The sequence below is a fragment of the Balaenoptera musculus genome, chromosome 11, assembly GCF_009873245.2.
Source record: "Balaenoptera musculus isolate JJ_BM4_2016_0621 chromosome 11, mBalMus1.pri.v3, whole genome shotgun sequence".
Classification (NCBI taxonomy): Eukaryota; Metazoa; Chordata; class Mammalia; order Artiodactyla; family Balaenopteridae; genus Balaenoptera; species Balaenoptera musculus.
Genome location: NC_045795.1, coordinates 12,385,051 through 12,397,969, shown reverse-complemented (window position 1 = coordinate 12,397,969; position 12,919 = coordinate 12,385,051). Strand labels below are relative to the sequence as shown.

The 12,919-nt window shown below is 48.7% G+C and overlaps 1 protein-coding gene across 1 annotated transcript in view; it reads right to left on the bottom strand.

Annotated features, from left to right (window-relative positions):
• GMPR (guanosine monophosphate reductase) overlaps nucleotides 1-10,730 on the bottom strand; it is a 42,375-nt gene extending 31,645 nt beyond the window's left edge. Inside the window, exons 1-3 of the mRNA XM_036868333.1 lie at nucleotides 10,524-10,730; nucleotides 3,747-3,866; nucleotides 1,459-1,542 (exon numbers count right to left, since the gene is read on the bottom strand). Coding sequence (XP_036724228.1) covers nucleotides 1,459-1,542; nucleotides 3,747-3,866; nucleotides 10,524-10,610 — 291 coding nt within the window. The 5' untranslated portion in view covers nucleotides 10,611-10,730. The remainder of the gene's footprint in view (nucleotides 1-1,458; nucleotides 1,543-3,746; nucleotides 3,867-10,523) is intronic.
• Nucleotides 10,731-12,919: the final 2,189 nt, after the last annotated feature.

Genomic DNA, 12,919 nt, shown 5'->3' with positions numbered 1-12,919 from the left:
CAGGATCAAAGTCTGGTGTGTTCTATTGGGGCTTTTGTTATTTTCAAACTGCTTTTTTTTTTCAGTGTTACTGAGATATAGTCAAAAACAATTCAACTTTGAAAGTGCACAATTCAATGGTTTTAGTATTTTCGGAGTTGTGCAGCCATCACCACAATCAATTTTAGAACATTCCATCACCCCAAAAAGAAATTCCCACACCCTTTAGCCCTCACCCTCAAACCTCTCATCCCACAGCCTTAGGCAACCACTAATCCACTTTCTGTCTCTGTCTCTACAGGTTTGCTTATTCTGGACATTTCATGTAAACATAATCATGTACACAGCCTTTTGTGTCTGGCTTTTTCACTTGATAAAGTGTTTAAGATTCATCCATGTTGTAGCATGAATCAATATTTCATTCCCTTTCACTGCTGAATATGCTATTGTATGGATATACCAGATTTCATTAATTCATTCATCAGTTGATGGACATTTGGGTTGTTTCCACCTTTTGGCCATCATGAATAATGCTACTGTGAACATTTGTGTACAAGGTTTTGTGTGAACATATAGTTCTATATCTGTTGGGTCTATACTAGGAACAGAATTGCTAAGTAATATGGGAACTCTTATGTTGAACCTTCTGAGGAACTGCCGAACTGTTTTCCAAAGCAGCTGCACCATTTTACATTCCCACCAGCAATGTAGGAGGATTTCAATTTCTCCACATCCACGCCAACACTTTTTATTATCTGTCTTTTTGATTAAAGCCATCCTGGAGGGCATACTGTTTATTCCGCTCCATTATATTCAGCTCCAATTATAACAACTTGCTATAATTAGGTGTCTTTTCTGGTCAAAAGGCACGTTTAGAATGGACCCGTTGCCCAGAAGGAAACACTGCCAGGTCCTCTGCAAGTTCTCATGATAGAACACTTCACTTCTCAAGGGAAAAAAGATATTCCTTGCAGGTAAATCCTAATGTTTTTTAAAAAGAATACAGTACAGGCTTCCTGGGCAAATTCCTGGCAATGATCAATGGCTGGGGGACCACTATTGCCTTCCCCCAGTTTCTCCTTGGGACTCTGTGTGTCTATCTGCTGCCAATTCAAATCCTTTTGACAACCCTAAATATTTTCTTCCGAGTAGCATGGACATATACACACTACCAAATGTAAAATAGATAGCTAGTGGCCACATAGCACAGGGAGATCAGCTCGGTGCTTTGTGACCACCTAGAGGGGTGGAATAGGGAGGGTGGGAGGGAGACGAAAGAGGGAGGAGATATGGGGATATATGTATATGTATAGCTGATTCACTTTGTTATAAAACAGAAACTAACACACCACTGTAAAGCAATTATGCTCCAATAAAGATGTTAAAAAAAAATAAAATAAATAAAACAAAAATGGAAAAAAAAAAAGATTCTCTTCCCCCCTGCAACAAATGTAATTTATAACCAGGGTGGAGCCATACCTGCAGGCATTCTGGGTGATTAGCGACAAAGAGCTTCCAGTCATCCAGGGTGTAATGCTTGTGAATTGCTGTAAGCATGGAGTGCTAGGAAATAAAACAGCACCATTAGGACGAGAAGTCAAGGGAGTTCCACGCCCCCTTCCTCCATATGGCGAGGGTGAACCACCAATACAAAAGCATCCGGTGTTCCAGCCCTTCATGCTTAATTTGCTTTGAATATGCTCCTAGGAGGCCCAAACAGATGAAAGTGTAACTAGGGAAATCACAAAACCGTGTTTTCCACTCTAATCTGATCAGACAACACAGCATTCAAGATTTAGGAGGCAACACCAGGAGGCAGGCGGGTGGAATAAGGGAGAATTCTGAGCCATGGGCAGCCCACACTTGACTGAGGCCAAGAGCAGCACAGAGGGCTGGTCCCCTGCTCATCAGCAGGGCAGCCTGAAGGCAAAGTTATGCTTAGTCAACCCAAAAGAACCTCAGCTTGTACCTGAAAGCTTTTCTTTGGGTTCACAATCTAAACATTTCCTGCTAAAAGCTAAACCCATCAGGCAGTTGGTATTCTTGAGGGAGGGAAGTACATAAATCATAATCCTAAATCTATGACTATCAACCCAGCAAGCGTTTACCGAATACCTACTTTGTGCAAGCGATTCGCATACATTATTTCATGTACTTCTCAGAACTTTGTATAGCAATAGTAGCTTCGTGGGCAGAGATGGGGCTTAAGAAACTTAAGTTTAAGAAATTTAACAATCCCTTGGCCATAAAGGGGGCAAAGGCCAGAATCAAACTCAAATCTGAAGGCAGAACCCAGGCTCCTCCTCCTGTATCAGGGCCTCGCTCCTAACTTCTCTCAGTCCCCTCTCCTAAAATTCTACGACTTTATTAATGCAAGACACTAACTCAGTGTATCTTAGAAATGGCAGATTCGTAGGACCCGCACATGATTAGCTATTTCAGTGCACACTGTCTCATTCATGGGGAGTCTTTCCTGTGCAAATGGGGAGAGCACAGCAACTTCTCCGTTCTTCATGGACTAGTAATCTGATATGTGGATTCATCAGGGCTATTTATTGTTCCCTGATTCCATGCATTTTTACGCAAACACATAGTTCATTAGTAGCAACGGCTGATCACAGCAGAGGCAGGAAAAGATAGGGAGCAAAAAATACAAATTCCTTTTGCAATTAATTTATTAGCCTCTGGCCCAAAGCTCATTGGGGGCTAAGGGCGGACAGACGAGGCAACTGATCCTGGACTCAGACAGACCACCCCCCACTCCATTTTGTGACTTCATAATTTGTTCGAAAATCTTCCTTCTAATCAAGGGCTAATAATGAATCCCAGCACCTCCTGAGGTTAGACATGCTGTCCACAGCAAGAAGCTCTTTCAACTAATTGGATTTATCTTTTCACTTGGCAGGCATTAGCTACGGAAATAGATGCACATACTCTGTGCATCAGAAGCAGACATTTCACATCTATGATGAATAAATGCACTGAACCTCGGACACAAATGCAGACACAGATGTGTGAGATGAAGATTTTGCCCACAAATAACTTTGTTTTTATTTTTCTAAAGCCAGGGCACTAGCTACTCCCTTTACAGGAAATGAGACAGCAGCTGGCTCAAGGGACCCTGAGCTTGTACTAGTATCTGTCGGTGTAAGTCGGGAGACAAATCCCTTATTCTGGAGTCAGTCTGGGTTTGAAATCTTGGCTCAGTGTCTACCTGCCTAAATGCCTTGAGCCAAGTGACCTCTCCTCTCCTTCTCTGCCTCGGTTTCCTCACCTGTATAAGGAACCCACCTGTGTGAGCTGTGACCACATCATACACATTACAATCAGTGCTTGGCACCTAAGTTTTCTCCATAATGATGTAATAAATGCTACAGAACAGACAAAGAGGTTCTGTCTTCATTTTAAAGGTGCTGTCACTCTTCTATTAATACAACGCTCATCTAACTGTATAATATGGCACAACGTCCAACTTCTTTTTGTGTCTCTAATTTCCAAAAGGATCACAAGCATTTTCAAGAAAGAAATGGATGCAGATCTAGACCATCTCCCTGAAGGCAAAGTCCAGACTCCATCCACCTTCTGATGGAAGAGAGAAAAAGAAGTGCCTGTAGCAACAATCAGACTCAGAACCAAATAGTTCGGCCACAGCAAATGACCTGAAGTGTCTCACTTTTCTCCTCTTCCCTGTGTCTGAGCAAGTCGAGGGTGGGCTACTGACCACCTGCCCAGTGTGCTTCTCAGAGGGAAAAAGCCCACCGTCCTACCTGTGACATCACCACCGCCATCTCAAACGTCCCCACGGTGTCCATGTTGGCCACAATGATGGGAATCCCCGAGTAGGTCTGCTTCGAGTTCCGAAATGTGAAGGTTCGCTCAAGATCCACCTATTGCAAAAGGGAAAAGAAGTGCTTGGCTCTTTATGTGATTTGGGTAGAACTTGTAGAGTTTGGAGCAAGTGGGAAGGACACAAAGGAAGTGTAGGTCCCTCGGTCCCTGGATTCTCTTAGGGGTTGGGCCAGGGGTTCCAAAGACAGGTGAGTCCCTGAGGAAATGGAGTCGTGGGTCGTTATTCAGGTGCAAAGGCTGAACCAGGCTCCTTACACCCCTCAAGCACCAGAACAAGGCACCGCATGTTCTGCCATCAAGCCCAGCCTCCAAGTCAAAAGCCCCGGCTTCAGCAGCCTCGCCCATCCCCCTGCCACCCTCTGTCCCCAGCCTGGTTCACCCTAGCCCGAAACACCCACATACAAGCCGCCTTTCCCCACTTCCAAGCGCTGGAGGGACAGTTCCCCTTCTGGGAAAATCCACTCCACTCTTCCCTGCCAGCCGAGGCCCTCCCTTTAATTCTCACCTTCCGAGAGAACCAGGCAATCCAAATTCACCCTGCAGTCAGCTGCAACCCATAAATCCCTTAGCCCTTCAACCTTCTCAGCTATTTTGTGACTATCAGCATCTTTCAAAGAGCCAGGAGGAAGGACATTGCAGCCACGTCTGTGCGCATAACCACTTGTTCCTTTGACTTGCAAACAGCTCCAATTCTACCGTAACTCCAACCTCAGGGTATTTATGACTGACTCAAGCGACAGGGAATCCAGAACGAGAGCTAGGCCAGGAAGGTGGGCTCAGCAAAAGCAGTGGGTAGGGCCAGGCGCTGGCCACGAGCTAGCAGAATTGAAATCACTTCTCCGACCCAGGGCAGATGCCGGGCCTGTATGCGCACAGATGCAATGCTCATCCTTCCCCTGCTCTGCTCTTATCCCAAGCCCCCCTCCCCACCCCCCGGCAGGCTCCACTTCCCAGGCTGGCTTCTGGCTGGGTTTGGGCAATGGGGTCACTGGTGGGACATGGGAAGACAGTGGGGGAGATGGTCCTGGGTGAAGTCAGAGTAGTTCTCCCAGACACCCTCTGCCTTGGCCTGCACGGTCTTGATTCCAGCTCACAGAGTGATCCCAGGCCTTGGGATCCTCCCCTTCGGGAGTGGGTTGTCTGCTGCCAGTCTCTGGGGTCCCTCAGTATTCCATCCGGCATCTCAGCTGTGTCACAATGCCTTATATCAAATTTCCTGTTTTAAATATGCAGCAATGTTCGTTTCCTCAGCGGGACCCTGAGGGATACAGCCCCTCCTGGAAAGGGGCACTTCCCCAAGGAGAACCGGCAGGACAAACACAGGTGTAAATCTTAAGCTTCTGCAAGAATTTGGACCTACATTAATCCTGGTTGATTGAGCACAGCGGCAGCAATCATTTCCTATCAGTATTTATGTAGAGGCTTCTCCTATTTTGTCACTGGAGGTAACTTTCACCTTGCCATCAACATGTCAAAACGCCAGGGGACACCTCAGGTCCTTTTCACACCTCCTGCTCCTCCACACCCAGAAGGCTTCCTGGGCTGACGAGGTCATAAATATGGCGGCACTGGCCTTAAACAGCAATCGGTGAGGCGAAATGAGATGCTGTCACTGCGGGAGCACTTGTGGAAGGCAGCTCAACCCTTTCCCCACTTCCTTCATTACCATCCTTGGTTCTACTTCAGTGAAGCAAGTTCGATCTGCATCCTGAAAGATAACTGAAGGGATCTATTAATTGCAGCCTTCTGGGCTGCTAATGGCGTGCTGACATTTTGGCTTTGCAGGCTTAAAACAATCGGAATTCCTTGGTCTCAAATTACTTATACTTCTTCCAAGAAGCCTGGGGAGGGCTGCTACGCTCTGCACCCAGCTGAGCTCACAGTGGGTTTTTCTTGGCGCTCCAAAACAGTTCTCCATGGAAAAGGTCAGCCTTGGCAATGAACTCTTCCCCTCATTTCTACTCTCCTGCATACGGCGGAATCTATGCGATCCTTAATTCTAGGAACGAGAAATAAAATACCTTCCCCGACCTTATCCACACAGACGGAAGGACACAGACACACACACACCCGAGACGACCAGTTGTTCACGGAGAGAAATATTTTAAATATTCTAGCCACCAGAAACAAAACTTGGCACTTAATCTGCCACAGCTGGTCCATGCACCAAATATAGCACCTCCAAACTCTCTCTCTGCTAAGCCTGGTTTGAAAGGGCACATAAAGTAATAAGGCACCCCTCCCCCAACTCGATAATACATGTTTCTGCTGTTCTTTAAACATACCTTCGTCATAGTCCTGCAGCCCAACATTTGGGGGCCCCAAAATACAAATAGAGGCCCACCTGCCACGCTTCTAAACATCTCAACGTTATGAGCAACGTGTAAGAAGTTGCTACACAAATTTTGTTCTATCCTCCTACCTTTACAACACAATTTCATTAATGACCTGGAAAGCACCAGAACATGGTGTCATGGGAGCCAGCCCTGGCCTGTCTCTTCCCACGCACATCCTTCTGGGCACACACGGACACCCCAGTCTGCACACTAAGCTCCATGCACACACGTCCATCCCCACCAACAGCGGTCACCTGGCCACTCTGAGGTTAGAGGCGAGCATATCGGCAGCAAGGCTGGCCCTTGGGAAACACACCTGGGGAAGAGGCCCCCCGTGCAGGCCTTGGAATCAGCTCGAAATCATTTGGGCAGGAAATCCAGGATCCTGAGTATCTGGAGCATGGCCTAGAGGGAAAGGCCCAGCCCTCAGCGCTGTCCAGTGAGGAGGGGACAGGGGAGCAGAAGTGGAGACCGGGGCAGGGGCCTCTTTTCCCTAAATCTATGGATGGTGCTGATTAAAGCAATTCTCTTATTATTCATTATCTGTCTCACCTGTAGACTGTAAGTCGGAGCGTAGGGGCAATGCCTTTCATCTCTGTGGTCCTAGTGGCTCAAAAAGGGTGGAATAAATTAATTTAATTAATTAAATTAATTAATTAATTAAATTAATTAATTAAAAAGGGTGGAATAAATTAATAAATGTCTGGCTAAGGGGTAAGGATGATATTATTTTGGACCCCAGCCTTTCAGGGCAATGCATGGTGGGCCCCAGCCCGGCCCTCTGAACATGCTCGGTCCCCTGGAAGTTTCACCATCAGGTGTCAGGATTCAGAGATGCGCAAGCAGCCACACACTACCAGAGAGCCACGGGGTTCCACAAATGCAAAGGCTCCGGTGGCCAGTCTGTGTGCACACCAGAATCACGGTGGGATGACTCCCAAGATACACATGCTCAGGCCACCCCAAACTTAACAAATCAGAACCTTTGTGTTGGAGACCATATGTGTATTTTGGAGTGTCTCCCTAGGTGATTCTGATGCATTAAGAGCAAGCCTCATCAAACCCTCCGATGTTACAGAGCAAAATTTACACAAGCTGTTACGGTTTGAACTGTCTCCCCAAAAAGGTATTGAAATACCAACCATCAGTACCTGTGCACGTGACCTTACTTGGAGATAGGGTCTTTGTGGATAATCAAGGTAAGATGAGGTCATTAGGATGGGCCCCATTCCAGTATGACTGGTGTTCTTATAAAAAGGGGAAATTTGGACAGAGACACACAGAAAGGGAGAATGCTGACTGAAGAGGAAGGCAGAGATCAGAATGACGCATCTACAAGCCAAGGAACACCAAGGTTATGTGTAAACAACCCGAAGGCAGGAGAGAGGCGTGGAAGATTCCTCTCCCTCACAGCCCTCAGAAGGAACTGCAAGACAATAAATTTCTGTTGTGTAAGTCACTCAGTCTGCAATACTTTGTTACGGCAGCCCCAGGAAAATAATACAGAGCCCAGGTAATAAAATAACTAGCTCAGAGCTTGGAAGAACCCAGGCCTCCTTTCTCCCAGCCGATATTCTCTCTACTCTGCCATGGTCTCATTCCCCTCGGGCCAGCCTGCCGTCCACTGAAGCTGGACCAGAACTCCCCAGAACTGGTCCATTTCTCACTGGACTACTGGTGAAAAAACGACTGTGGAGTCTTAAGGAGACTGATAGCTCGTCAGGTCATGTCTTCTCTGTCCCAGGACAAGTAAGTGGCCAATTTTCCTCCACTGTCTGACTTCCAAAGTTATGGTTGTGTTAAGTTTGTGGTTTTTAAAAAAATCTTCCTAGCTTAAGGGCTAGGGTGGGACACTGGAACAAGAAATGGGTCCCGAGGAAGAAAATGCTCAGGGAGTCAAGGGATGATGTCACCTCCCCAGTGTGTCAAAGAAAGACAAAGTTCTTGCCCAATTGACAAACATGTCACTTCCTCTGAAAAGATTACCCAAATGCTCCCACGCAGCCCTGTGGCCCTTTATTCTTGTGGCCCAAAGCCTTGTGAAGACGTGAGCGTGGGCAATGGATGCACAGTGAGGAGACTGCCGATCTGTTACAACCACAGGAAGGCGACCTGGGCCACCTCCACCTGTAGCCTTCGCCTCTGGGAGCTGACCTCAAATTCATTTTATGTGACACTTGTGGAAATGCCCTTGCAGGAGCACTACACTTCTGAGTGGAAGGGCACTCTGCCTTTCTCTCCATTTCCTGCTCACTGCCTGATGATCCAGCAGCAGGCCCAGCTCTTAGCAAAACTGCTGCAGTGATAAATCTTGTCAGTTGTCATAACTCTCCCTTCCCAGCCAGACTCTGCTTTCACAGGGTATGCTTTCTCTCCCGGCTCCAGTGTTTTCTCTCCTGGCACCACTCAGATCTGCTCTCTGGTTAGGCTCAAAGTCCGGTCATTTACCATTTAGTTTCAAATTTACACCCAGGTACCCTCCTGCCTGGGGGCATACATTTAGGATTCTATCTGGTCGTACAACGCAAAGTTTTCATCTGCTTACAAGAAATTTCAGGCATCCACAAGCAAACTGAGAAAACCCTGAGAGGGGATTAGAGGTCCACCTAGATCCCTCAACATCACTGAAGCAGGCAGCCAGGTGATAGGGGGTGGCCAGCAGGCAGCTAAACCGTGACGGGAACCAAATGGAAAGGCAACGCCAGTTAACTCAGGTTTCCAGGCAGGGAACTGGCAAACGGGGAAATACGAAAACACTTCTCAAGGACACAGAGATCTCACTGCTATGTGTACATGCAGACTGCAAGGTGTCATGGGAAGCCGGGACATTAACACTTTCAATCAGCCCAAATTACGAAACCAAATGATGCACGACAACGTCATACGATTCCCTGGGAAAGAGTAATTCATTTTATTACATAAATCCTGAGTTTTACCTTCACAAGAGGTTTCCTGCTTCAGAAAATACACATACTATATCCTTGTTTTAAACATATAGCTTTTCTTAAGATAAGTTTCTCTCTACTAAGTGAATTGTGAATATTTAGACTATTGAGGCCAACAAATTACTAGTCTGCCCAGAATCCCCACATCTCATCTTGGCCTGGACTCAGGTACCAGCTACTGCTTAGACTTCAGGAGGAGACCAAGGCCTGCCATCCCAGCTGTTTATTGTTCTAAGCGGCTGCCTCGCTCTTTAGCACCCGAAAGGACACAATAGAGGACAGGAACCGAGTTGAGCAATCCCGGGGGTTTAAGGGTTAAGCATTCCTCGCCTCTTCCAGTCCTGGCTCCAGCTGCCAACCTCCTGCTTGAGAAGGTGAGTTGGGAGGGCCTGGTCGTGGGCTAAAGCAGCAGCAGGCTTCCGTAATTCAGACAAGCCCTCAGCCGGCAGCACCTGGCACTGCAGTTAGGAGTCAGGCGGGGGCACCGGCAGGCAGCCCAGGGCCTCGCAAGATTTATTTATGGTCCTGGGAGCGGGGCGGATGAAGCAGTACGCTGGCTCAGCCTCCTGCTGTTTACTTCTGCAGCCCCCGCTTCCAGACCCAGCAGTCTCCTCACCTTCGGCTCCGGCTCTCAGCCCGCCACGCAAAGCCACGGTCACCGGGATACACGACTCCGGGGGACTCTGTGTGCAACTAGTTTATCCTTCACGGCTTGACCTTCCTCCTGCCCCCCTCCCTAGCTAGCTATGTCCAGTCTGGTCTCCACCTGTTCCTCAGGCTTTGCTCTCATTAAGGCAGGACCAGCAAAAACGCCTCCACCCCTACTCCCGCACCCCAGTGCTCCCAGCTTCCCAAACGCTGGGCTGGACTGAAGCGGTCCAGTAAGTGGGTGCCATCAGGCACAGGTCCGCGGCCCCACTCCCAGAAATCCACTGAAACGCAGAACGTAAACCCTGAACTTTTGCCCCGGCGTCTCCCTGTTTTGCAGACGTTTTTAAAAAATTCCATTGCTGGACCTGTTACTAAAGCAGCCAGAGTTCCCCGCACTGAGAGACACTGCCCCAAAATCTCCTCTCCCTTTATACTTCGTCTCTGCTCTGTGTACCACCCCCCCGCCATCCTCTCTAAGTCAGCTGGCCCCTTGGTCTTCGCTCCTCTGGGGTCTAGTTCTATAGTGTGCTTCCCCTCGCCCACCCGACCGGACAGATTTAGAATTTTAGGCCGGAGTCGGACCCCTTAAAGACACCTCCTGTCCTGGCAGGGAACCAGCTGCCTTTCCCCTTCTACAGTGGTGAGGAGGGCAAAGGGGGTCAGCGTCCCATCCATCTCCAGACACACAGAAAAGCTGGCAAGGCTGGCACATCCCAGCGCCTTGCACCCACCTCCCCCGCGCCACCCGGGCAAAAGATCCCACCTCGGCTCGGCTCTTGAGGCTGCTTCGCTTGGGTCGGAGCAGGACATCCTTGAAGTCCAGCTTGAGGTCGGCATCTATGCGGGGCATGGCGCCGGCGGCGCGCTCGGACCGGCGCGCCGGGAGCCCGCAGCTCCTCCCTGCGGCACGGGCTGGGGGGCGGGAGCAGCCGGGGCTTGCGGGGGCGTGGGGAAAGGGGGCGGGGCGGCGGGCACGCGGGGCTTGCTGTGCTGCGGCGGGTGCTCGGCCGGGCGCGCACGCCGCGCCCTTAAGGCCTGCGGACACCTGCAGCCGCACTCGGCCCGCCCCCGCGCCCTGGGGGCTCCGCCCCGGCCCCGCTCCCCCGCCGCCGCCCGCTCCGCCCCACCCCCGGCCGGGGCCCCGGGGACGGGGGAGGGGGAGGACCGACGAGTTGGGGACAGACCAGACAGATGCTAAGAAGCCCGCTTGTGTGACATTTTTAACCACCGCCCGCCCGTGTTGACGGCCTTGCTCATCGCGATGACCGAAGTGGCGGGGATTGGGGAGGAGGGGGAATGCACACCGTCTTGTCTGTCACCGACATCCTCTATAGGGAGACTGGGCATGTGACCGCCTTACCCGAGGAAAAGTCCTCCCCTTGAGAGGCTTCGCTTCTCCTTTCTCTGATTTCAAGCCCCGTGCGCCCGTCAGGTGCTGAGTCACACCTCTCCTGTGCCAAAAACTAAGAAATCCCTGGGAAGTTGGATCGAATTAGGAAAAGAGAGTGGGCAGGTGAATCTATTTAGCAGCAGTGGGCTTGTTGAGGCCATTTTTGAATTCCCTTTGGATTTCAGGGGTTGGTTTGTTTGTATAAAAGCGTGATGTCTGTAGTCAGCGCAGATCCTGGGATTCGAGGGACCTGAGTCCCTCTGAGAGTTATGGGTGATGTCAGTTTACTTTTAACTCACTTGTTGACCACCCGGAGCCGTCATTATGCATTAGGAACATGCTTAAGTGCTCGGCCTGCACCTGTTGCTTCACTCCACAACAACCCAAATGAAGGAGCCGGTTTGCAGATAAGGCAAATGAGGACCGTATAAAGGAAATAACTTGGCCAAGGTCTCAGTAAAGTTAAATATAAATCTCTCAGCCCTTAAAACTTACTACAACGTTAGCTAAAGCTGCTTTTGTCCTGGGACCTCTCTCTGCCTGGGTTCAAAACCTGACCCCACCACTTTCTAGCTGGATGACCTTGGGGGGGGTCACTTAATTTCTCTAAACCTCAGTTTTCTCATAAGTTAAAAGGTGAAGAAAAACGTTTAATGCTAACCTCTCCCAGGTTTTTGGGAGAATTAAATTGTGTGTGTGTGTCTCCCATAGTTAATCAATAAGTGGTAGCTATTTATTTGGGGTCACACGTTACATTATGTGCTTTATGCTTTATATCCTCAAACTAGATTGCTAACTGCACAAAGGCAGGGATCACCTTTCATTTTCTTCAGTTGTCTGTAGGCTCGACCTGTTCTCAATGAACTCATATTTGGTACGGCTGACCATAAAGACACATCAAAATATTCATTTAATGCAAATTCTGCAAATGATAAAATTCTTAGCCATCCCTCTTGCTCTCATCATCTTTGTCCCACAGGAAGTTCTTGAAGTTCATGAAAGGAAACGAAGGTTATCTGGGAGAGAATGAAAGTTGCCACAATTAGTTGAGCAGACGAAATATTTATGACCCTTATTGAATCGTTGTGAGGCCGCCAGCTGGGCCGCTTATTTTCAAAGTAATGAAAGGGAACTTAATTCTGATCTTAAGTTCCTAATTAAAAACAAAATAAAAGTAAAATATAATTATTCTATGGTATGGTTATTTAAAAATGATTCTCCCAAGAGGGAAAAGAAACTAACCTTATTAAGCATCTGCCTAGGGTTAAAGTTACAGGGGTGAATGTGGGCTTTATAGTCGTTATTACCTACGATGTCTTAAAGCAGCAGTCCCCAACCTTTTTGGCACCAGGGACTGGTTTCATGGAAGACAATTTTTCCATGGACGTAGGTGGAGGGGGGGATGGTTCAGGCAGTAATGTGAGTGATGGGAAGCAACGTGAAGCAGCAGATGAAGCTTCGCTCGCTTGCCCGCCGCTCACCTCCTGCTGTGCGGCCCAGTTCCTAACAGGCCACAGACCGGTACTGGTCCGCTGCCCTGTCTTAAAGGAAAAGTCTCCTTAGGGTGACATTGCTTGTTTACCGGGATGGTACTTCTCCTCTTGGTTTCTTGCCCACTCCCTTTCTATTAGGATAGAGACAGAAGCTCACTTTGCACATTTCATTTCCTTTCCTTCTGGAATGTTCCATCATACCTGCCCTCTTCCCAGGCACAAAATCATGTTCCAAGGGTCTCAGCTAAGAACTTAGAAGGGTAGAGGGGAAATTAT